Genomic DNA, 25,556 nt, shown 5'->3' with positions numbered 1-25,556 from the left:
GGTGTATTGCCATGACAACCCGAAAAGCTTCCCAAACCGAATATGAAATTTGGCTAAGTATGGGAATGATTGATCAAATTTTGACTTCGGTCAAACTGTGGGCCCAATCTTGGAATTGTGTGATCCATATGTTTTTGGAAATCTTGTGAAAAAAAGATTCATTTTGAGGGGGCTTGGAGACTAAATTCTAAGGAAAAAAAAAAATTACACATAAAATATTGCATACAAACGAAACCTTAAAAAAAAAATGCAAATCCATACTTTCAAGCGCTTAGTAAAATCTTGTAACAAAGTTTGTTTCTCTCAAACCAAAGAACAAAAATAAAATTAATGTCCCGAGCTTTCCAAAGACATTTGGATCACTCAATTCCGAACTCGGGAAGACCTTAATAGACATGTATCAACTTGAGTAAAGGTAGTGTGAAAATTCAAAACGTCTACAAGTTACCAACTTCCCGAGGTCATAACTTTTAATTCGAACATTGGATTGATGCAAAATTGGTACCATTGGAAATTTGGAAAGAAGATTTAATAAAATTTCCAATAGGAGGATGTTCACATAATTTCGAGATGGAAGGCCCTCAAAATGGCTGTTAAAGTTACGGGCAGGGGGGAAATTTTCTAAAAATCATTGCGTGAGTAAAGTAAGCTAACACATGTCGATCATGACTTGTCCATAGTGATGCCACTCATGATGGACATTCAAATTGGTTAATCTCCTATAAATTTAGACCCCCCTCACTTTGTTTCACAAGCTCTTTGTTGATACCCATTTTTGATTAAAAAAAATAAATAAATAAAGGAGACCCAACAGCAACAAAGTCCAATAACAAGTAAAAAAGAAATGCAATAAAAGATTAGTGAGTAATGACAGAAACAAAAGGCTATAAAAGCTCGAAAGAAAGAAGAGAAAGAAATAAGACCCATCGGGCTGGCTTGGTAGAAAGTAGCAACAGGCAGACCGCAGACCCACAGGCCCAAGAAGTGGCAAAAGTGGGGTAAGCCCATGCCATCTCCCATAAAAGCTAAGCGTGGGTACAGAAAATGCAGGTTGCAGAATGAGACAAGGCCATACATTAGCGGCAAAAATGGCATGAGAAAGAAAGAAGACAAAATAGGAAGTAATGGGACAATCACATCTTGGCCAAAACACCACCAACCTGTATCCAGCCAATGCAAGGGAGGTGGGCCCACAGTCAAGGGATTTGCAAAAGGTGTGGTTTGGTGGAGGGGGAAAAATGGTCTATTTATGGTATCCAACCAAGGCCTCTTTTGGGAGGTACTTTGCTGGGAAGGCATCTTTGTCCAAAATAGATGGTAAATGGCTGAGACCACTTGATGCATGCTATAGAGATAGGTAGAGAGAAACCCAAAACTTTGCTCGTTGGAATAAGAGAGATAGACTCACAGCAGAACCAAACGGATAAGAATTTGTCATGAAATAAATAGTGGAAAGAGAGAAAGCACTGGGCATGCCCAAGTGTTATGGAGGCCGAGCGGCCAGTGGGCTAGTGAGCAACTCTGAAAGGGTGCTCACAGCAGACAAAAATGGTTGATGAGCAATAGGGGTAAAATAGAGAAATTCCATCAAATTAACCCTACATAAATAGTAACAGTAACCATAAATGGAAGCAGGATAGCGACTAAGGCAAGAAATAGAGAGAATTGAAGCAGAAATAACAAAGAAAAAAAGAAAGAGCGAAGTAAAAGAGAGGAAAGTGAGCATAGTAGAAAAGACATGCATCAATAGACCATATTTTTCCTCCCTTTTACAGCAAACTCATTCTTTGAAATTCCAACAAAACAACAAGTAGTCATCTAGGCTCATTCCCCAAAATGCACAACTTTGATGGCTTAGCCCAATAGCAAGGTTGTTCAAGTTGGGGTTCGAGCTCTATTTGGTTCATTTCTTGCGGAAGAATTCATCATGTTTACATTCTGTTGTATCATTTTTGCATTCTATTGTATTGGTTCTGCTAATTGCTCCCCAGACTAACCTTCCTATTGTAACTAACCTTCTTGCTATAACATATTTGCTCTTAAATCTATAAACATGTACTGACATTTGTGGACTAATATACATGTATTTGTTAATACTTATTGACTTTATTTTGGGTGCTGGGTTTATGCAAAAATTGGCCCTTTAACAAGGTATTGCTAGAATAGTGGGCTAGGCCCAACGCTGCGACCCATAATAGAACGGGCCTTAGCCCATCAACACAAAAAGCACCTACACTCTTCAATCCATTAGAGCCTTCAAATTCGTTATGTCTCTCGCCCTAAAACGAGCATCTTGCTGCACGATTTGAAAGGGTTTATACCAAAATCTTGGCACGACAATATTTTAGAAGGGCTCTCAAGGAAGCTCCGGTCTAACTAAGGTTCCATTTGGTTGGAGTGATTATTGGAGGGATGGAAAATTGTTGAGAGAAAAGTGCAGAGAAAATGAGATTTGTAATTGTTTGGTTGAGAGTGGAAAATGGGAAAGATTTTGGTGGGGATCATGAGTTTTCTCCCAAACCCACCAAAACACAATCTCTCCAAATTGGATACAAAATGGTGCAAAAGTTGGACAAAATTGCCCATGTGAAGCTTCTTTTCTTTTATCTTCCCGTGCTGCCTTTGTTTCCTTTTTGGGTTTTTTTTTTTTTTAATTGGCCATGAATGCATGATTGGCAATTTTTTTTTCGTTTGCTGTTTTGTTTTTTACTGAGCATGATTGGATTTTTCGTTGGTTGGGTCTGTCTTTTTGTTTTTATTTTTTTAATTTTGGACATGATTTTTGTTTTAATAAACTTGGTGTGGTTGCTTTAGTTCTTTGATTTTTTTTTTTTTTAACTGGAATAATTTTTTTAATAAAGGCATATAAGTCAATTCATATAAATTACATTTGTATTAGCTGTGTGCATGATGAAAATAATCTGATAGTCTTTTTTATATAATTTCTGCAATATAAATCTAGTAGCATTTGACTTTAATTTTGAGAAAAAAAAGTTCGACGAAATTTTATATCTGAAGCTCAATGGTTTTAAAGGTCATTTTGAAAAATGGGTTTGGAGTCGAACTGGGTAAACAAAAACTATGCGTATCCAAAACTGATCGTGCATTTGTAATCTAGGATACATTATCTCAAAACATATACTTTTATTTCTTTAGAAAATCCACTGTGCTTAAATTCAAAACGGACTAAGGCCTTTGAAAGCACACATTTATTTATTTTATTTATTTTTTAATGGCCTCATTTGGTTTGTCTCCGTCTCAGTTCTCACCATGATTTCATTTTGTTTACTAACATCAGACAATTCATATAAGCACATCATCATATATAAAAACACACAATTAGTGTTCATTGTTTATAACCCACATTGGTTGTGTCTAATGTCCACTATTTAGTGAGCATTTGCGCTCCGCGTCTTGCATCCGCGTTTTCTGGAGTTTACGTTTTTTTTTTTTTTTTTTGGCCTGCATTTGTTGACTTTGGGAGGACAAATTTTACTGTTATGAACAGTAAATACACTGTTCACATACTATGTTGATACTGTTTACGCATTAAAAAATATTAAAAATAAATCCCACGATACTATTTACACATTTAAAAATTATTTTGCTACAGTGTTTTCAGTTTCAACAATAAGCTCAATCCAAACAGACCCTTATTACTCCAATCTACAACTACAAAGATTAGGCCCTTTTGTAATTGTACTCTGGTTATGTAATGTATTATAAATCCAGTTTAAAACACTAATATTACTATTTTCGTATGCGTTCTAATAAATTTTATTATTTACTAAAACAAAATCATATATAAAAACACAGGCATTGGGCTTCTCCCTAATGGCCCATTTGTATTTGAATCTTCATTCAATAAAATTGTAATATGGGTTGGGCTTAAAAGTAAAATGGGCCATTGTGTCCATTTCATAGCTTTTGGATTCATGCCTCATTTGCAATTTAAGCCATAGTTTCTTAAAAGAAAAATGTAGGAAAAAGGAAAAAAGCACCTAAATATGAAATGAACCACGAATTCTTACATTACTCTCACGTAGGGGTAATGTTTTTCCTTCTTTTTTAATAGAGTTACACACCAATATTGCGAAGGCATCTCTCTCTCTCTCTCTCTCTCTATATATATATATATATATATATTAGGCATTATATTGCATTAATATTAACAATTTAACACCAATCAATTTACCCTTATATTTATCATTAATTAACCATAAGCTAATTGTGCGCAAAAGTAAAAGCTATCATATATAACACATCAACACATTCAAAAATAAATAAGTATTTGATATATGCAGACTCACAGAACCAAATAAATAATTGATTCTATGACAACCAGGTAAATAATTAATTATGACATGGAACCATTAACTAAGGAAAGCCACCAAAAACAAATGCATCATCAGGCAGCTTTTTCACAAACTGCAAAACTACCTGGGTTAATTGTAATGCTCTTAGTGCAATTATCAGTTTTGTAGATCCCAACAAGTCGATCAGCCAATTCAAACATGTTGTTTCTAAGGCTGCAGGTGGCATAAAAGATAACATCAAGAACAGTGTAAGTAAACATGTCAGTAACTACTAACTATAGCAATAAATCCCAGGGGGCATTGAAAATACCTTATGATTATAAACTGGGCATCCTTTGTTCGGTCCTTCACATAATGCCCCACAATAGAAACATTTTTGAAGTCTGCAAACCATATGGATTGGTAAGTGAATGAAGACCAAAAGAAAAAGAAAATGAAACAATTTAAGGGGGGGGGGGGGGGTGAGAAATTATCATCGAGGATGCGGGAATGTACCCAGTGCAGCATCAATCTCATCCATTACATAAAGCGGGGTTGGCTTGTAGTGATGAAGCGCAAAAACAAGAGCTAATGAACTCAAAGTCTGAAAGCAGTAAAAGAAACAACATTATATGTCTGTCAATAAAATTCAGGGATTCTGTAGACAGGTATGCTTATAGTTCAGGTAATGGGTTCTACTTCTACAGAAGGGTTAAAGTCAACAATGTTCAAAGATAACCTTTTCACCACCCGATAAATTTGCAATATTCTTCCAGCTCTTCTTTGGTGGTCGGACACTGAAAACAACACCTTCGGAGAACGGATCCAAAGAGTCCACTAGCTCAAGTTCTGCATCACCTCCAAGTGTGATCATCTATGGCAAGTCCATTAGGAGGGAAAAGTACAATCATTACTTGCAGATGCATATAATACAAGGAGGAAAAAAAAAGAAAAGAAAAGAGGAAATTAGCATGAAACAAGTGTCAAATATAAAAAGCCCCAACTGATTGCAAATGAAGGAGCATAGAAAAGAATTCTGCTAATTGAAAGTGTAGTTCTTCAAAGGCAGAACATCTAGCACCAGAGTACAAATGACACCAGTCATATTTCTTGCAATTCAAACTGTTTAATGTACATTAAAGTCTCATATGAAGACCAAAGAGTCCAAAAGGACAATAGAATTTATAACCTAGCTAAAACTTGTGGAGAGTGATTTATTCACAAACCTGATACATCTCCTTCAGCTTCAAAGATATTGCATTGAATCCAGCCATGAACTCGTCCAACCTGTTATTGTACCATATCCAGTTGAGTGAAAACTAAAAAAATTGTGTAGAAGGATATAAAGAAAACAAATCAGACATAAAAGTAAAGATAGATATGCATGCCTCTTCTTCCTCCATTCATCATACTGCCTCTTTATGTCATCACGCTGTTGAGTGACCTTGTTTAGTTCCTCAACTCGTTCATTATATAATGATACTTTTGTCCGATATCTATTAATCATATTATGCAAATTTAGCAGAGGGCCCTGAAGAATTAAACTCAAGTAGGTAAACAATTTTAAAGAACAGATAAAGTCATACTCTGAGATAGAATCAAGATTTGGATTCATCTCCTTCAGTTGTGCTTCCAGAAGTGCTACAATTTCAAGGGCCCTTTTTAGGCCACAGGGCTCGTTAAGAGTTTCATCAGTCAAGGTTGCCTGAAGCTTTTCAGGGTCCACTAAGTCTTTCTGAATTCTGCAACCAATACACAATGTTATGTTTCAAGTTCATTAAGACCCCTGCTTCTTAAGAGTTCCACAAAAAGACATACTGTTCCATATGCTTTATAAGAGCAGTTTGCAAGTCGTCAAGCCTTTTTTTGTAAGCCTTTGCCTTCAGTTCCAACTCCTTGTATGCCTTTTTCATGTCTTGTAATTTGTATTCGGCGTCAACCTGTGCCATCACAGAGATTGTAAACAAAATGTCAGGAAAAATGAGCCCCTCCACCCCCACCCCAAAAAAAAAAGAAACTAAAAAGATGCAAGAAAGCACAGTACCTCTGATGCCCGTAACTCATCCACAGTCCTTTTCACTTTGTCATAATTGGATTTTGCATTGTCTAATACATCTTTATGTTCATCAATCAGCTATACAAGGGGGAGAAAGAAATTAGATCATATGGCAGTACAAGAAATTCTTATTTCTTGTGGATTTTTATTAAAAATAAAAAACCTTCTGTGTCTTTTTATAATTCTCTTGAACTGTAAATGCTTTCTGCTCAATTTCTTTGAAAACGCCTCCCAATTTTTCCTTTTCCTCAACAAGTCTTTCTTTCTCCTTCTTTGACTCCTCAATTCCTTTAGTCAACTTCTTCATCATTTTTTGGCCAGTCTCTATTTGGACTCTGTGGCGGTTGATCTCTGTGCTCTTTTTATCAATATCCTAACAGTTGGGTAGCATGAATTAGTGCAACTCTCCATTGTAACTAAAACTTGGATGTTTGATTGTTTCATAGTATTTCATATACTTACAGATTGAATCTTATTGACCTTTAACTTCTGGGCTTTCAATCTTTCACCACCAGCGTTTTCTATATTATTCTGAAGCTCCAAAGCCTAAAGCAGAGACAATTAAGCATAAATCAAACAAACTGAGATATCAAAATAATATTTATGCACTGTTCATGTTAGACATGATATATGAAATAAGCAAAAGAACAGGTTAGTAGGGAAGCCAGAACATAAACCACCTACCATGAATGCAACTAGCCTAAATTCTGTTCTGTAGGTAAATGTAATGATTGAGATGCAACATGCAAGGACAACAAAACATAATAGAGCTCATCACCCACCTTCTCTTTCAGCTCTTTAGACCCTTGTATAAGTTTATCAATCTCCTTTTCTTCTGTAGAAATTATTTTCTTGAGCTCCTCCAACCTATCAAGCTCATCCTTCCTTGGCTGTGATGCAGCCTCCAGTGAATCAAGTTGTTTCTCAATATAACTATGTTGTGAATTCAAACTGTCAATCTGTTGAAGCATAGTTTCCAACGCATTATATTCATTTCAAATTTAACTATAAGGTACCTTAAAAAACCCCTAACTGAGCATTACCTCTTTCTGACTTTTAGCTAATTCCATCTCCAGAATAGCAATTGCTTTTTCAGATGCCTGGTAACACCGCACTGCCTCAGCAATTCTTTGGCGGATGCTATTTAATTTTTCAACCATTATAGACAGTTCCTTCTCAGCATTTGCAACAGCTTCTCCCGACACACTGTCAGCTCGAATAGATGTTCCCATTTTGCCACCACGAGGCTTATTTCCCCCACCACTCATTGTACCAGATGTTTCAAAAAGGGCACCATCAAGTGTTACCACACGTCGAAATTCTTTGTTTCCACTGTATGCAATACGTGTTGCCTGAAAATTGGAAAATAGAAGCTATTTAACAATTTGCCAGACCCAAGTCAACATTAATGTGAAATCTCCAATAAACCATATAAATTCCCAAGTTCTACTTGCACCAATATTGGTTATTTTACCCTCAATATTCAATAACATGGAAACCACCCACAGACGGAACTTGAGGATTTAACCTAATCAAGGGATCAATGCATATTAGGAATAAAATGAAAATCCCTTTTGGTATAAACAGATTTAAGTTTCTGATACAAAGTATGGCAGGGCTAAGACGCTCAGGGCCTTAAAAAAATAATTTCTTCTCTCTTAGAATATGTTTGCTTACATTGTGGCATATTCCACTTAAGATTCTATCAGCAGTAAAACATCTAAAATTTCCTTCTCATTTGTCTTGGGTCACAGTGAAAAGGATCCGTCACAAGGTAGATTGTGCAAAAATGTTTTTTTGGAAAGCACACATAGGCAAAAAGAAATTAAAGAGTTCCAAGCCAACAACTTTAGTTACTCCATGGCAACTAATCAAGATAAAACAAGCACAAGCCACAAAATCAACTTATTATCCACAATGTTAAACTATCAAAACACCAGCTTGCTTTTAGAAAGAAGCTAGCAATTCTTAACACTGCATTTTTTTACAATTTTAAATCAGAGGAATAATCCTAAGATTTAGAAAGAAACTGGAAACTACCTGGTCAAGATCCTTAGCAACAACAGTGTTTCCCAATGCTGCAAAGAAAGCAAGTTTCATTCTTTCATCCTGAACTTTAATTAAATCGAAAAGACGTGGAACTCCCTCTGGAGTGCTTATCTTCTCCTTCAACTTGGGTAAGAATTCAACTTGCTTCTCCTGCAAGAGGAATTTAAATTATAAAATAAAAAATAAATTAGTCATAGTTTTATGAGTCCTCTTCAATTAATAGGAGTATATTGTATATGAAGGAAAACGATGATATATATATATATATATCTGTATAAAAAAATTTAAGTGGCCACCAAATCTGAATCATCATTTTCTAAATTTACTGACTCCACAATCCTATTAAAATGAGATAATAAAATTTCAAAACCACTATGACTGCTGTAACTTTAGGTTGCACATCTCCAAAATTTTAACCACAAACTTTTGTAAGAGCAATCCAATAGATCCTACAATATTGAAACATTGTCTCTTCTTACCATCTCAAAACCAGCTAGTAGATTCAATTGTGTGGGAACAATCTATAGTATCATAATTTTAAACTAGAGTGATCTACAAACTGGAGATATCAGAATCATGCACACAGATTCAGCCAACTTTCAGTGAAAAAGATTCAAAGACCGTGTCATCAGTTCTGAAAATTTTCAGTCAAGTTTCCTAGGATCGAACTGAACCAGTCAAGCTTCCAACTTCTAAGTAAACGAGGTCTTTCAGGTACTCAAAACATTAAAGTAACTGTTTGGATGGTATAAGTTTCCATATATCATATAATGTGAAATTGGTACCAAAATCATGAAAGTTGCAACTCCAAGATTCTCCCTCCGAAGTAGCTCAACGCATGCTTGTGCTGCACCTGTTGTTTCCACTACAATGTAATCAAGTCCAGGGCATGCCGTTGATATAGCAACATCATATTTTGCTGCAGGTAGAAAATCATAAGGCGGTGAATAGAAATAAAATTTTCTTTAAAAAACTAAATATAAAAAAAATATGGGAATTGATATCACAATATTATTTGATAAAGAAAATGTTAAGCTTGTCAATGCATTAAACACGGCAATAATTGGATAGGGCAGCAAAGTAATAAAGCCAAACACAAATCTCAACTCATATAAATCACATGTATTGCTCTGTATACCTAGGACAAGAACTGCTTTGGCAAAGCAGGTATAAGAAAAGGCATCAATTGATTACAAGTCATGCAAAAATTGGACTAAGGTTATTGTGTGAAGCTTGAAAAGATGGCTAGAAAACAAATATAAAAAACTAATAACAAAGAAAAAGACTTACCATCAATAGCGCCAAGATCACCCATCCTGCCATATATTCCCTCAATTCGGTTGGACTCCTTAGCCTGCAAGATTGCTTTCAGAACTGATCCCTGACTCTTCTCAGAATCCAGAATAGACTTAAGTTCTGCAACCTTCTGTCTTGCAGATTGTTCAATAGGAATCAGTGCATCCTGTTCTTTGATACATTCCTGCAATAAGGGTTAAGTACTATCATCATATTCCCTCATGGCAAAGCAACAAGTGAACTTAAAATTCAAATTATGTCATGAAATTACAAACTTGTTCCACTCTACGAGCTTCCGATGCTTCAAGCTTGTTCTTTTCTATATCAGTTTGAATATTTGTGATGCTTGCAGTTTTTGTTTTCAGTTTTCCCAATATAACATCCACCTGCTTTCGAGCATCTTCAAATGCTGCACGACCAGCTTCATGCTGAAACAGTCAACCATCACTTTCAGCCAACTATATTTTAATATCCACACATCCACTAAATGATTTGACATATTATAGGACCTATTACTTTCAACAAAGATCAATCTACACACAAGAAATGAATTCCTTGAAAAAAAAATTGAAGATGCTTAATACAATTTTTTTCCATTTATATGTGAGGAAAAAAAATAATGGGAAACTAACAAGTAGCCAGTGCTTTCATGCATCCTTTAGAATTAATTACCAAGATACTATCAAAGTACCGAACTCACCTTTTCATTCAAAAGCTTGCTTTCAGTACATGTAACTTCTAGTTTTCCCTTATGTTCAATCAATTGCTTTTCCCAAGGTTCTAATTCAGCACGAACTTTTGCAAGCTCAGCACGATATCTCTCAGTTTCAACTGCTTATTGACCAATCAGGGGTAAGTAACATGTAACTTCTTGTTTCTCAGAAAAATAAAACTGCTTATCGACCAATCAGGGTTAAGTAACATTTTCGATAATTAACTGCACATTCCCATGTCTGCTAGAGGTATGACAGTATCACAATAACTATTTAAAGGGGGATTAACTCTTCAACAAAAGAGTACCAATTTCCCAACCAAAAAAAAGATAACATACAATACCGAGTATACTTGGAAAGAATAAACAAAAGCAGGCTTCCACACCAAAGTCACAAAAGAAACTTATTGGTCCCTTATTGGTTCTCCCCATGGGGTTAAAAGGAGTGATTTTGATTTAAAGTTTTTTATTTTTTGAACGAGGAGTAAATTATGCATTAAACAAGAATCAAAGGTGCTAAAGAGCAATAGCTAAACTGGCACTTCCTTCTCCCATAATAATGGAGTGGAAGGTGAGGTAATGGTTTCAAGAACCATTGAGCATGTGTGTAGCTTACCAATATAAAAAATAAAAAGAATCAAAGGCCTATATATGTGTATAAACCCAGGAAGAATTCAATATTAATGATACATTAATTTTAGGCAAAAAAAATAAATAAATAAGCATACAAAATAACACCAACTCGAAATGTGTTGAAAATGACAAGGGCATAACCTTTTCACATGGTCAAGCATGAGAAAAGTTAATTCCAATATCCTTTAATACTAACATTCCAATCCCACCTGAAAATGATACTGAGGCTCTCTATAAAATTGTAAGCCAAATCAAACTTCCAAATTCAATTAGAATATAAATTAAGAATTTTCCAAAAATAGTTGTACTGGAATACTAAGTTATGCAATCCGTATCAGAGCCATATAAATCATGGATATCAGAGCACAAACTCTGAATATGAGAACTCCATGATTATTTGGGCATCCTTTTGAATGTTAAGCTATTGTTCACCAGTCAACTACTATTTAATAATAAAATAACCAAAATATTATATCTACCATGGGGGATGGCACCATATAAAATATAATAATAATAATAAAATCCAACTTGAGAATACTTAGTATAGACCCAAGTAAACATAAAGCAGTGTAATAAGAATCAAAAATTTTAATTAGGGATATAGCTTACAACAAAACCCACAAAAAATGAACAATAATATTTTACAATGGCATGAAACATACATAAACAGTTATAAAGTAAAAACTTAATGTTGCTGCTTTAAAGTGTGATTTGCAACATAACATATTCATATTCTTCATAATTGAAAAGATAAAAACACCTTTAGAATTCTCTTTAATTTCCTCCAAGACTTTCTCCTCATCCAGCAAGAGCTTTTGCAGTTTTGGTATACTTTCCTCAAATTCCGGGATCAGATTTTTTGAGTTTTCACACTCCTTTTCTAAGTCATTAATCTTTGTTGAATCCTGAAATGGGAAGCCAAAAGTTAAATAAGAACTGTGTTCAGTTCAAGTGAACAATGTCTTTCCCATACCTTTTCAAGTTTATCCTCAAGTTTTTTGATCTTTTGCTTCATGTGCTTCAAATCTTCCCGATATTTGACATCCTGCCTTTCAAAATTCTTAAACTCTTCCTTACAGCTTCTGAGTTGATTATCAAGTTCCTAATTATTCAAAAGAAAGGTAAATAGTTGATCATTAAAATAAGATCAAAGTGAATTCAGTAAGATAACATTCAATGCAAACATATCATTTTAAAGAATGGGTGGCACATGGTTTGAAAATCAATATAATAATAGTGTCCTCACAATGCCACAATCATATACCAACAATATTAATAGGTTCTTGTAAGCATTTGTTTATGCAATATAAGAGCCATATTCTGCTAACCTCTTGTCTCTTCATGTACTTGTTATGCACAGTTTCAAGCTCCTCCAACGTTTTATGACTTTCTCGTATGTTCTCCCTAAAACAAGATGTCAAACTCTTCATCAGATATATTTTTTTGTTTCAACTAAACATACATATTTCAAAACATGCCATAAGCATATACCTTTCAGTCTTCAGGTTTTCTTCTAAACTGGCAACATTTGCTTGTAGTTCAACCAATTTTGTATTAGTATCTTCATGAGCCAATTTTGTGGCTTTCTCTTGCCATTTCAAGAGAGACAACTCTTTCAGCATGTATGCTTCTGCTTCATTCTTCACATCCTGTTGCAGCAAAATATGTGAACAGGATAATAAAACATTAGATGATATAGCAATGTGCAATAATATTTACATACCTCCAAGCTATCTCTCTCTTTCTCGGCTAACTTAACCATTTGTACCACCCCAGACCTGCTCTCATTAAGAGATTCTAGCCTATGAGATACAAGGAAAAGAACATTATCAGTTGTCAGAAAATTGACAAAATGCTATTTTGGGTAATGACTGAATTTGAAAAATATTTATTTCAATAAAGTGGAGCACAGAATATGACAGCATATTTGACAGTGGCAGAGAGCATCAAATATGATAGAAAATAAAGTTTTTTTGGGAAAGGAAATTCATCTAATAAAAAGAAGCAAACAAACCCCAGATTGATATTGGCAGCATCGTCTGAAAGGATACATGTTCTCATCTTAATGATGAACACTGCATATCAAGCTATCACATAAAATGCTATTTCAATTAATACATTCTAAAGTCTGGCTTCCCACAAACAACCCATTTACAAGTTATACTTTCTATCCTCAACTTTCAAATTTTCAGCTAACTAACAATAATTATGCCTCCAATTAGCATTAGCACTAACACAAGTAATAGATATAGTGCATCATTAAAAATAGAAAGTTGATGTAGCAAGCAGGAATAAGAAAAAATAGAAAATAAACTTTCAACTAAGTTAACATGCAGACTGTACTCACTGCTTATTTGCTTCATCAATTTTTTCGACATATTTGTTGGTTCCAATTATGTCCTCAAGATATTCAAGAAAACCTTCATCATGGGGTCCCTGAGCTTTTGGCTTCATAAGTGAAATTTGCTCAACTTCACCCTGACAACAGCCAAGAAACAAATATTACAACACGTAGAAACAAACATCTTATTCCAAACTACAATCCCTGCATGGTAAGTATCAAACCTGAAGAATCAAAAAACGGTTGTTGTCCAAGTCAACTCCTTTCCCTTTCAATTTCCGGGTAACTTCAGTAAAATTACTTGACCGGTCATTAATATAATATTTAGAGGAGTTATCCCGAAAGGCAACTCGAGTAATCACAAAGTCACTCCCTGGAACAGCTTCATATGTTCCATCATTCTGTAATCATTAAAAATAGCATGAGAAATGATGAAACTGAAATCACTAAAATTTTCTTATTTGCTAACCATGTAGATAAAGATAAACAATTTTAAATATTATTCTAATTACCACATTTAAAAAAATATCTCCTTTAAAACAGAGAAAATCAATTGGGTTAGTAAAATTTTAGTATCCTTTCCTCTTAGCATCCTTTTTCAAACAATCAACCAAAAGATAAAGAAAAGTACTTATTGGAAACATGATCCATATATGAAAGATGAAAGCTTTTACGTACCAAATCAATAATCTCCTGGAAGTGTACAGAGACACCTGCACTATCCAAATTTTGGTGATTAGTGGAATTGTGGATGAGCTCCGAAACTTTATTAAGACGCATCTGCACATTTAAGTCAAAACAAATCAGGCACAAAGCATGATCCCCCAAACACAAAACAAATAAACCCAATGTAGTGTCTGTCATATCTCTATAAGTATCCATGTCACAATTTATAGCCAAAATGTTACATAATGTTTAGTAACTCGTATCTACGCATTAAACCATGACAAATTAGGCACAAAGCATGAAACCCCAAACACAAAACAAATAAAACCCAATGCAGTGTCTATCATAGCTCTATAAGTATTCAAATTCAAGTCACAATTTTTAGCCAAAATACAACATAATTTTCCTTAACAAAAGCAGCAAAAACACATGAACTTTATTAACTCTCATCTACACTTAAAAAAAATTTAAAAAAAAAAACCCATCTGCACATTTAAACTAATACAAATACAAATTGGCCACAAAGCAAACCCCCCCCCCCCCAAAAAAAAAATCAAACAAATAACCAAATTTAGCATTTTTTGTAGCCCTAGAAATAATTATAGCCAAAAATTTACATAATTTTCACTAATAAACAAAAGCTCCCAAAAAAATTCAGATCCAAAGAAGAAGAAAAAAAAGTGTCACCTGCTTTGCTCGCTTTCCGAATACAAACAGCATTGCATCAATCACATTGCTTTTCCCACTCCCATTCGGTCCAACCACTGCTGAAAAGCTCTAATTGTCCCAAACAAACAAAACAAGCCAAAAATATTTCAAAATTCAATGAAATTTTGAATTTTTTCTTTTCAATAACTTTCCACTCAATTTTTCTCGGCATCCAAACGGGAGGAAAGAACCCTAACCTTGTGGAAAGGCCCGACGCGCTGTTCGCCGGCGTAGGACTTGAAGTTTCGCATCACCATCTCTTTGATGAACAGTCTCGGACCTGCTCCGGATCTCCGCTCCGCCGAGTCCGACCCGTCCGCCATAACCTCGTCCTCCGATTCCATCCCCATTCTCCGAGTCAACTCACTAAGTTCTCCTTTTTTTTTTTTTTTTGGGTGGTTCCACGAGAAATGGAATTTTGTGAAAGGTTTGAAAATAATGAGACAGAAAAAGAGAGAGAGAGAGAGAGAAGTATAGAGAAGGAGGTTTTGGCGGGAAACTGAAAAGTATTTATTTTCAAAGTAGAAACTGGTGGGCCGAGTTTTGGGTTCCTAGTGGACTATTCGGATCATGTTTGACAAGCCCAGGCAATGAATTGCTTTTTATTAACAATTCGGCCTGTCTAATCTATTTTATATATATATATATATATATATTGAGAATGCTCTAATCTAATATATGGTAATATATTGAAGCAAAGATAAATGTTAGTCACAACATTTTAAACAAAAAAAAATTTCTAGGTAATAAATTGTTATCGGTTATTACCTGATATTGCCATAAAAAATTTACAATTCTGTACATTCATAGTTATAAAAAAAATGTAAATAATTTTGTATGTTTAATGTATGCATTTTTGAAAGAATAAACACAATTTTGAATATTCAAAATAAACTATTTTTCCCGAATAATGTACACAATTCTTTATATTTTAGGGGGTGTTTGGTATATACACTTAAAAACATATGTGAAAATATGTTTAAGTGAAAAAGTATGTGAAAATACGTATAATCTTATTTAAAAATTGAAAATTGTTGTTTAAAATGGTGTACCAAACACTCCCTTAATCTACATAATTTTTTAAAGAGCATACACATTAATTTTATATATTCAACATTTATAATTTTTTTGATACGTGGACAATTTTCTTAACAAATTACTTAAAATGTAAGATTTATGTAATAAATATAAACTTTTAAAAATGTACACAATTTTAAATATTTTAAAAAATGTATAAAATTTTGTATATATATAAAAAAATACTTAATTTTTTTATTAAAAAAGTGGACATATGTCAATTTATACAAATTTTCAAAGATTTTTCACTAGATATTCAATTTATACACCTTTTTTTAAGTACAAAACTTAGGTACAGAATAGTAGGTGTTGTTTTTTAAGTTTTCCTCTTAAGATTTTGTTATATGATTATTTAACTAAAAAATACATTTCCATCTCATGAAAAAATAATTCACACAACATAATCTTAAAAAGAAAACTTACAAAATATTTCCTAAAAACTATATTTAAGTCTTGCTCTTTTCTTAAATACTCCTCCTATCCACCGATTTAGCAGATCTAGTGTGCTTTGTCAGGGTCCAGTGACTCCAGTCTGATGTGAAGACTGTTGATGACAAATGGTAATGATGTGAAGACTGTTGATGACAAATGGTAATGACTTATTGCCGTATCATTAAGGGAGACAGAGATAGATTCTGTTATCTACATGGAAATGCGTTCGCTTGTCTTGATGACATTGAATGCTACCTCCACCAGCTTCCTAACTAATCCATGAGAACCCATTAAATGAGACTTAATAATGCTAGCATATAGCCAGTGTAGACGAATAACCAAAAAGAGAATAGAAGAAAAAAAAAAAAAAAACTATGATGGAGAAGAGAGCTAGTTCTCCCAGTCCCATGGACATCATGGGTGGTTCAAGAGATGAGGAAGATGGGAGTTGTAGTAGTACTGTCAACACCATGCGCACTGCAGAGACCTTGCTTCGTCTAGTCCCCATGACCCTATGCGTCGCTGCACTCGTGGTCATGCTCAAGAACTCTCAGACCAACGACTATGGTTCCCTTTCCTACTCCGACCTTGGAGCTTTCAGGTTTTCTATTCCAGCATATATATATATATGTGTGTGTGTGTGTGTGTGTACTCCTACATGTACATATTTTCATTTTCATATACAAGTATGTAAGGGAAAGCATGAAGTTTCAGCTCCAATGATATATTCAAATATGGTCATGATAGATGTGTAGATATTGAAGGCATATTTCCTATCCCATCACCCACTAACTCATTTTCTAGTTGCAGCCACCATTAGTATCATTTTTCATAATCATCAATAGTCGACTGGTAAGTGCAACCAGAACCAGCCAGGTATTAAATTCCAAACTCTTTAATCAATACCCAACCAAATTAGGGAGTTGCTTGGTGGGTAGGGGCCATTACTACTCTTTAGTTCTGCTAACTATGGTTCATAGTCCAAAATCTAGCTAATAGTTAGACATGGCAAAATGAGTGGGTGGGGTTCGGTCGGGTTGTCCCATATTTTTCACATGATTTTTTATTTTTTAACAAAACAACATGTATTTTCCATTTAGAAATCATGCAACAAATTACTTGATGTGAAATACATTACTTTAAATTCACCACTTATATCAAAAATGAATTATATTTATTACTACTTATTCAATAATTTTATAATTATACAAATCCTAATATTGTTATCTAAAACAAAATAACACAAAGATAAGTAAAAAAAATACACAAGTTTTATTTCTACACAATATCAACATCCCAAATAAAAATAATAAAAATTACAAATGACTTATTGGATAATTCATTTGATAAAGAATAAAAATATATAAGAAATTTACAATCTTGAAGATTAATTTTATAATCTATTGTCAATTATAGTTGGCAATCTATTTCAATTTGAGAGATATATTAAAGTTTGATTGTTTACTTATTTATACATGGTCTCTTTTATGAATATCATATGATTGTTAAACAATACATATTCTAGGAAATATCATAATTTATTTTAAAAAGCCATTTATTTTGGACATAAATTGTTAAAAAATAGGTCTAAGCATTCATAATTTATATTAATTTGACACTTTGACTTCACTATTTTCACACCTGTAAATATTTTTCATACATGCATACAATTTTAAATCTATGTTTTTAACTGTATTGTAACCGGATTATCTTGATATGTACTTTGCTATTTGCTATCTAAATTTTTTTACTCATTACAGTATGCTCAATCATTCATCTTTTAATTAATGTGCATATAGTTATGTAAATGTCTCAATTGTTTCCTTAAAACTCACAACAAACAATTAAATCAATATTGTCTTAATTTTATTTATTTTATTTATTTTTTTACCCAAAAAAAAGTTTTAAAAAATGGTTCGGGTTTGGGTTGGGTTGCAGGTCGAGTCGGATTGACTCGCAAAAAACATGGGTCCAATCACAGGTCAATCCGTTTTTACTTTGGATCAAAAAAATCGGGTTCAAGTTAGGTATTTTTTGGATCGAGTCAGAAAATTCTGACCCCTTTTACCATAACTACTAATAGTCTAGCATATAGATCAAAATTAGTATTGTTCTTTTTCAATTTTGTACATACATGTTCTCTTTCTCATCCTATAGCAACGTGAGGATGCCTGTTGTTGTCATGTCATTATTTAACGGCCGAGATTGGGCGTACGGTGGCTGAGTTGGTAATGAGCTACATGGCTGATCTTGGCTGTTGAGTGGTTGATAAGCCATGGATCATGATGGCCAATCTTGTGAATGGATGGGTGGCCGATCCTAGCTGTTCGATTTGTTTGTGAATAAAATAGAATAAATAAATACTATTTAGAGTAGTTAGAAACCGAGATTCTAGGTGGAAGCAAAAAATGATTTAGTTAGAAAAAATTTTAGGGAAAAAAGGTGGCTTTTGGGTTAAATTTGTTTAAAATCTTGTCCAGTCCAATATGAATTCTCTAATAAGCAAGTGAATTAAAAAGTATATTGAAAACATGGTTGGTTTGTAGCATTTGGAGGATTTCATTTTTGGTTTTTGGTATTTCTTAGATAGGTCTTGGTTTTAGTTGTTGTGATGATTGTGTGTGTGTGTGTGTGTGTGGGGGGGGGGGGGGGTGTGGGTGTGGGGGAGGATAAGTAAGATGTATTGAGATGAATGGAAAGAAGTGCAACAACTCATATTTAGTCCAACACAAGGACTGTCTGAAAAGAAAGAATTCAAGGATGAAAATATAGCAGACTACAACGCCACCAAAATTACAACACATCCAAAACTAACAAAATCAAAATAACGAAGATTTTATTTACTTGATCATAAATTAGAATAAATGGAGTTCTTAACGGGCTCTAGGATATCATAATAGAATAGCACACCCTCAAAAAAAGATTTGGCAGCTTGTTCGGCTAACTCATTAGCAGATTTGTTCCTCTCTCTATTCTCCCAATTAAAGGAGAATTGAAACTGATTTGCCAATTTAACTTGGCTCCATGTGTCTTCTACTACCAGAGTGATTTCCCAGAAAGGACTATTCCTGGAGGCTACATGATTCACAGCTTCAAAAACTGTTAGGTCATCTCCTTCTACAATGAAATTGCATAACCTGTCAGCAATGGCTTGCTCCACAGTCACTTAACTACTTTAGCTTCAATCACTAGAACTAGCTGATGAGATGCTTTTGACCCATGCTTTCAAGCATCCATCTGCATGATTTATCACCACTCTATCGTGATGTAAGTTTTACATGTAACCAAAAAAGCATTGCCATTTGCTTTCCACCAAGAACAAGGTGGCCTTTCCCACTGTAGCAATCTAAGAGTTTGTTTACTGTCCCAGATTTTAGAGATCTTACCTTTGAACCACTGATAGTCTAGTTGGAATTGCTGAGTCAAACAACCCGGATTGATTGGCTCACTTGTTAACATCACTTTATTTCTGAATTTCCAAATGGCATTAATGGTCACTATAGAAATTATCAAAATTCTATCCTTTGAAAGACTTACTTGCAATGTATCACCATCAGGAGACACAAAAGCCTTGATCAAGCCAAGACTTGAATTTGTGCTAACTTTGTCCACTCTTCAGCCCAACACTAATTTAAACCACACTATTCTCACCATATGACATTTCAAGAACAAGCAACCCTCGGTTTCTACCTCTTTTTTCACAAAGCATGTGTGTTCCTGTTCTCCCAATCTTTCCACCAATCTAGCATTAAAGGGTAAAACTCTAGCCTCTATCCTTCACAGCAATGTCTTTATCCTCTATCCAAAATAGGCTTGAGAGTTATTGAACAAGTTTTTATTATTAGGCCAATATGTTGACTGATAGAAAAATGCCAAGATCATACCAACCCAAATCACTGTCTTGTCCGAGGGAGACAAGAGGAATTGTTTACCAATTGCCTCTCTTGTCTCCTTGTCAAATGGGTAGTTATTTTTTTACCAGTCCCATTTCCTAGCAGATGTGTGTGAAATTATTTATAGTGAGAACCTAATCTCTCATCTCATCTGTTCTAGCGTGTGGCTTGAAATCATGGAACCATGGGATCCAGGGATCACCCTAAACATTTAAAAATAGGAAACATTCGCCCTTGTTAATAGTAATTCTCATTCTAGCCACCCACTTCCAAATCCAAGATGCATTTCCAACACGTTGACCTCTCAACCAGTTTTCCTTCTTGTCCTATTTAGTTCTCCTTCTTGTCCTATTTAGTTCTCAGCACCTGAGTGTACAAAACTTTTCAGAGCAACTTGTCAATAACCAACCCACTTTGGTTAACAGGGCAATGTTGCTGTCTCTGTATCTACAAAGGCCTGACCCCCCACATTACTTCCATTGTCAAATATTGTCCCAAGCTTTCAAGGTTATGAATCTATGATTAGTGCCATAGGGTTTCCACAAAAGCTTTTGACAAGGGCATCTAGATCATTACAAGACTTTGTCAACGATTCTAAATGTGGCCTTAGTGTAAGCAGAAGCCTTAATCAATGTGGCTCTCCCATCCCTGAAAAGGCACTTGGACTTCCAACTATTGAGCTTAGATTCCAGCTTCTCCTTCAAAAAATCAAAATCCATAGTTTTCCCCTTGAGTAAGCAAGAGAGGGTAACCCAGATGTTTAGAATCAAGACTGATACTTTTGCACCCGAGGAAGTTAGCTATACTATTTGCCACAGCCCCACATCCATTTTTTGAGACAAACATGACTGACTTATCCAAAATTATGGCTTGGCCTTACCATGGAAGTGTTTCCTCATTCAGTTTGCTAGAATCTCCACTTTATTTTATCTAGTATTACAAAAAATTTTAGATCGTTTGCAAACCTAGATGAGTAGGAGTTCTTTTAGCCATCTTATCCCATTGACATTCTTCCTATGATCTTCCTTCAGAAGGATTTATGATAACACATCAGCCCCAATGACTTACAGGTAAGGTGAAATCAGATATCCCCTATCTCAGTCCCCATGAAGGGGTTATTTTACCTCAAACACTATCAATTGAGAAACAAAGAAGCAGTAATTGATATGCACTGCTGCTCAATGAGGCAACAAACTTTTCTCCAAAGCCTAACTTTTTGAAGAAAAACCAATATACAAGTTCCATGTAATCATAAGCCTTCTACATATCAAATTTAAGTTGCTTGAAAATCAACTGACCTGGTTTGCAACTTTAAGTTGCTTCTATTTGTGTTGTCAAAGGCTTGAAGTTTCTTGTACATTCAATTGTTTGGATGAAATTTCTTATTCATAATAATAAGAAGAAAATAAGATCCTTTTTTTTAATGCATTTTCTAACTGTATGAAGATTTACAAATTTTAGTATAACTGTAAACAAACTCTTCTGCAGGTATTTGGTGCATGTGAATGGAATTTGTGCCGGCTATTCCCTTCTTTCAGCCGTCATTGTAGCCATGCCTCGCCCATGCACAATGTGCCGTGCTTGGACCTTCTTCTTCCTTGACCAGGTCAGTTCATTTTCAAAACCTTGACTATTTGTACTTAGAAATCATCATAAAAGCAAGAACCAAATTTCGGTCAGTGATGCATCTAGGTGTTCACTTATGTAATTCTGGCTGCCGGAGCTGTGTCATTGGAGCTGGTGTACTTGGCATACAAAGGAGATACAGACATTACCTGGAGTGCAGCTTGTGGGTCTTTTGGTGCGTTCTGTCACAAGGCCACAGCTTCTGTAGCCCTGACATTCGTTGTAGTGGCTTGCTATGCAGTGATTTCACTCATTTCCTCCTATAAACTTTTCAGCAGATATGATGCACCTGTGGCTAATTCCAGCAACATTGCTGCCTTCCAAGGCTGACCAAAATTGTGTTCTTACAGTTAGATGTACCTAACGTGACATCCTGCGCATAACATATGCATGTATGTTTGGTGGACATTTGAGGTGCTCGTTTGTGCTTTATGTAATCCTGCTATTTGTTTATGCATTATGTAACTTGTTTTTGCCACTTAACATTTGGGACTGACCTGAGAATCTCAGACAACTTGAAAATAAAAGTTTTCATTTTCAGGTTCCAGAATGCTATAGTTATGATAATCGTCATGTCTAAAGAGTTCACCAAAGAGAATGTTATAGTTATGATAATTATCATGTCAAAAGAATTCACTTCTCTTTCAGAGAACAAGCAATGATGTACGGTTATTTTCTTGCTTTGGGACCTGCATAACCCAACCGATGCAAATTCATTAGGTGCAGTGAGTGATTTTTAGTGCAGGTTAATCAGAAGCCACCTTTTCATTCTACCATCATTAGTTCCCTGAAAGCATGAGGCAGCATTCACACGAGTATTTTTGTCACATGGTGATGCAAGTGAATGTAATATAACGAACGGTTAAAGTTGGCCAACCAATAACCATATATGATAATATGAAATAGACAACTACCACTGAACCTTAAGATCACTTGTGAAAGTTTTAGCCGAATTATAGTATTTTGAATTGAATGATCGCCCCACTGAACCTTACAATGAAAACGTTTAGCTGCCATTTTTAACTTTTAATGTCTTAAAATATTAAGATGGTATTATTTGTGCTGTATTGGTCAATACACATTTATTTGAATTTAATTAAAGAACCTAATATGCTTCACTTATATAAGCCAATATTTTCCTTTCCCTCCACCTAATAAAATCTAGAAGAATAAAGCTGTCTTCAAGGATGGAAGTACTTAATTTTCTTAAAGGAAACTGACCCATCCAACCCCTTTTTCTATATGCCACATTAATTTCTTTAAGCTAACTTGTAAAATTTCTTTAAAAATAAACATGTAAAATTCGATAGTAGAAAAGTAAAATGTTACAAAAGAAAAGCGTTTAGCTCAAAAGAGCATTAGTCATACAGTAAACATAGCCTCAAAAATAAATAATAAAAAAGTCATACAGTAAACATCACTGCTACACGCAATAAAAGGCTACAAACAACCCCTTAATTATTTCAACATACAAAACTAAACTAAGCGAAGGCACAACAGTCAAAGAGTGTTGACATTACAAAGAGAGAGCCTCCATCTCTGTCTCTGTCTCTGTTCCCTTGTTGTAAACTTGTAAAAGTAAGATCATGAAAGGAGAAGGGAAACCCCAAATGAAATAGTGGAGACCATAAGGCCCAGCAAAGCCAAGAACCCATATTTCCCTATGGTGAGACGGTTCTGGGGATCGCCAGTAGAGTAGCCTTTGAAGTAGAAAAAGCGAGTCACAGTGTAAAGTAAACCAAGCACGGCGCACGTGCAAGGATGCCTTAACCCTCCTAATATCATTAACATGAAAAACACGGGCATCATCTCTAGCGAGTTCTGATGTCCTCTCTGCACCCAATTAATTTTCATCATTATAAATCAGCAACACACAATTTTGTTTTACTTCTATATTAAAAACATTTATTAAAAAAGAAAAAAAAAAAGACACAAATAGTTGAAGTAAAGAAATCGGGAAAAACCTGAACACAGTTGAAGAGCTTGGCTTCTTTGTTTTCAGATTCCGAAGCATAGAGAGTTGGGTATGGGACTTTGAACCTATTTTTTTTTTTTTTTTTCACAATTTCAATAAGAGATTACTACTCCCAGTAAAAACTAAAAAGAATAACAATGAAAACGCAATAATTGAGGGGGGCATAGAGAAATGAAGTTCTTGCAGCAAATACCTTTTGCGGGCTCTGCCAACTTGGGCAGCCATCCAAAAGTTCAGAAAGCAATAGAAAACGAGAACAAGAGCCACATAGCCATATTCCTTGGGCAACACCAATTCCATTCCGGCTTTTTTTTTTTTTTTTGGTTTCTGGTTCAGAATTCAGATCACAATTCCAGGGAGACCCAGAAGATGCTAAATTGTTTTGCTATTATACTTTGTTTGTTGTATTGAGATTAGAGTGTCCACTAGTATATAAAGAAATGAAGGAAAGAGGCTATAGCTATCCCCCATGCGGCTATGCTTAAATTATTGACTTTGACTTTCTCGATTCTTCTTGGATGGAAATGGGCTTTACCATGGGCTTTTTAATTCTTGGGGGCAGGGGTTTCTATTTTCTAGTTTGTTCCCCTACTTCTTCTCCAAGGCAAGTATTATACAATTGACGCTTCATCATCTTCGAACTTTCCCTTTTCCCACTTGTTCAATTGAGCCATGATGCATTAACTTTCATCATGAGAAAGGAAAAAAAGGCTGCCACGTGCCATTTTTTAATTAGTTGTACATACAGTGGATCATATTTTGTGGGACAGAGGATTAGGACCTGCAAATTTATATCTGTATACTCCAAATTGTTATTCAAAACCACTCTCTCTCTTTCTTTCTTTTCTTTTTTTTTTTTTTTTTTTTTTTTTTTTTTTTTTTTTTTTGAGATACTCTCATTATTAAACTATAGAAAAAAAAAATATCGTTGACTTTTTAAATAAAGTATCCGGGTAAGATTAAAATTTTATTTATTAATTTTAGAAAAAGAATTTCATTTTGAGACATCTCAAAATGAAATATAAGACCAATAATTTAGAACGAATGGAGTATTATATATATATATATATATATATATCTAAAAGTTGAAGCGTAATATTTATTATTGTTACGCTCCTGTTAAGCCACCTTGTCCGCCACGTCATTGGTCACATCATCATTTTTTTCATATTTATTTTTTACCTTTAATATTTTTGACAACATTAAATATATAAATATATTAGCTTTATGAATTCATTTTAGACAGTTTTAATTTTACATATACATCTACTTTAATTTGGATGTTATAACTAAATAATAAATCAATAAAAAAATCAAAATAAATGTATTGTCTACACATATTCATCTTGGGTAGTTTTAACTATAAATATAATTTTTTCTCTTTATCTTCTTTTATTTTGGCTCTTCTTATTCTCATCCTCTTACTATAATTTTCCACTCTCCTATTTTATGCATATTTTTCCCACATAAAAAAGGTTATCTCTCTCTCAATTTTTTTTTTCATTATTTGTTGGATTTTTTTTCTTGCATCTCTACCTTAGATTGATAAATATTTGTGTTTTTTAGAGCTATACTTTTTGTTGTCTATAACTGAAAAATTAAATCAATGAAGAATCAATATATATATATATATATATTAAAAAAAAAGTCTATACAAATGTTTTCACAAGTCTTATTTAATCATTAATGGTAAAAAAATACAATCTGACAATTGCCCCATAAGAGGATCTCCTACCAGAGGCTTGTACCCTCCCATTGTTTTATTACTGACTAATTCATATGTGTTCCTTAATGCAA

General features: G+C 34.3%; 3 protein-coding genes across 3 annotated transcripts; 1 reads left to right on the top strand and 2 right to left on the bottom strand.

The window, feature by feature from the left end:
- Positions 1–4,232: 4,232 nt before the first annotated feature.
- On the bottom strand, positions 4,233–15,206 carry LOC115976190 (structural maintenance of chromosomes protein 4). The gene is made up of 28 exons (XM_031097337.1): positions 14,954–15,206; positions 14,736–14,825; positions 14,061–14,162; positions 13,607–13,783; positions 13,389–13,519; positions 12,765–12,843; positions 12,533–12,690; positions 12,370–12,445; positions 12,015–12,143; positions 11,802–11,946; positions 10,397–10,527; positions 9,972–10,124; positions 9,691–9,880; positions 9,186–9,319; positions 8,392–8,550; positions 7,395–7,703; positions 7,134–7,310; positions 6,814–6,897; positions 6,515–6,724; positions 6,340–6,429; positions 6,114–6,235; positions 5,882–6,037; positions 5,684–5,791; positions 5,522–5,582; positions 5,035–5,169; positions 4,812–4,899; positions 4,627–4,699; positions 4,233–4,529 (listed from the first exon to the last, which is right to left on the bottom strand). Exons 1-28 carry the CDS (start codon positions 15,104–15,106, stop codon positions 4,409–4,411), a joined length of 3,741 nt encoding a protein of 1,246 aa, XP_030953197.1. The 5' UTR covers positions 15,107–15,206; the 3' UTR covers positions 4,233–4,408.
- A 1,392-nt stretch (positions 15,207–16,598) lies between these two features.
- On the top strand, positions 16,599–22,424 carry LOC115976188 (CASP-like protein 2A1). Its single transcript, XM_031097336.1, has 3 exons — positions 16,599–16,866; positions 21,647–21,764; positions 21,851–22,424. The coding sequence occupies exons 1-3, from the start codon at positions 16,640–16,642 to the stop codon at positions 22,112–22,114; spliced, it is 609 nt and encodes a 202-aa protein (XP_030953196.1). The 5' UTR covers positions 16,599–16,639; the 3' UTR covers positions 22,115–22,424.
- Positions 22,425–23,072: 648 nt separating this feature from the next.
- LOC115976187 (microsomal glutathione S-transferase 3) lies at positions 23,073–24,212 on the bottom strand. The gene is made up of 3 exons (XM_031097335.1): positions 23,953–24,212; positions 23,749–23,824; positions 23,073–23,617 (listed from the first exon to the last, which is right to left on the bottom strand). Exons 1-3 carry the CDS (start codon positions 24,057–24,059, stop codon positions 23,369–23,371), a joined length of 432 nt encoding a protein of 143 aa, XP_030953195.1. The 5' UTR covers positions 24,060–24,212; the 3' UTR covers positions 23,073–23,368.
- Between the last annotated feature and the right edge of the window lie 1,344 nt (positions 24,213–25,556).

The sequence above is a fragment of the Quercus lobata genome, chromosome 2, assembly GCF_001633185.2.
Source record: "Quercus lobata isolate SW786 chromosome 2, ValleyOak3.0 Primary Assembly, whole genome shotgun sequence".
Classification (NCBI taxonomy): Eukaryota; Viridiplantae; Streptophyta; class Magnoliopsida; order Fagales; family Fagaceae; genus Quercus; species Quercus lobata.
The sequence above is the reverse complement of the archived record's forward strand: the minus strand, read 5'-3'. Positions and strand labels throughout refer to the sequence as shown.

Excerpts from the sequence above, each read along its gene's own strand:
- LOC115976190 (XM_031097337.1), bottom strand. The coding sequence starts at position 15,106 with ATGGGGATGGAATCGGAGGACGAGGTTATGGCGGACGGGTCGGACTCG. Across the intron at positions 5,170-5,521 it reads AGCTGAAGGAGATGTATCAG|ATGATCACACTTGGAGGTGA; the intron begins GTTTGTGAATAA and ends GACTTGCCATAG. Across the intron at positions 4,900-5,034 it reads ATTTATCGGGTGGTGAAAAG|ACTTTGAGTTCATTAGCTCT; the intron begins GTTATCTTTGAA and ends TACTGCTTTCAG.
- LOC115976188 (XM_031097336.1), top strand. The coding sequence starts at position 16,640 with ATGATGGAGAAGAGAGCTAGTTCTCCCAGTCCCATGGACATCATGGGT. Across the intron at positions 16,867-21,646 it reads TCCGACCTTGGAGCTTTCAG|GTATTTGGTGCATGTGAATG; the intron begins GTTTTCTATTCC and ends ACTCTTCTGCAG. Across the intron at positions 21,765-21,850 it reads CCTTCTTCTTCCTTGACCAG|GTGTTCACTTATGTAATTCT; the intron begins GTCAGTTCATTT and ends TGATGCATCTAG.
- LOC115976187 (XM_031097335.1), bottom strand. The coding sequence starts at position 24,059 with ATGGAATTGGTGTTGCCCAAGGAATATGGCTATGTGGCTCTTGTTCTC. Across the intron at positions 23,825-23,952 it reads GTTGGCAGAGCCCGCAAAAG|GTTCAAAGTCCCATACCCAA; the intron begins GTATTTGCTGCA and ends AAAAAAAAATAG. Across the intron at positions 23,618-23,748 it reads AGCTCTTCAACTGTGTTCAG|AGAGGACATCAGAACTCGCT; the intron begins GTTTTTCCCGAT and ends AATTGGGTGCAG.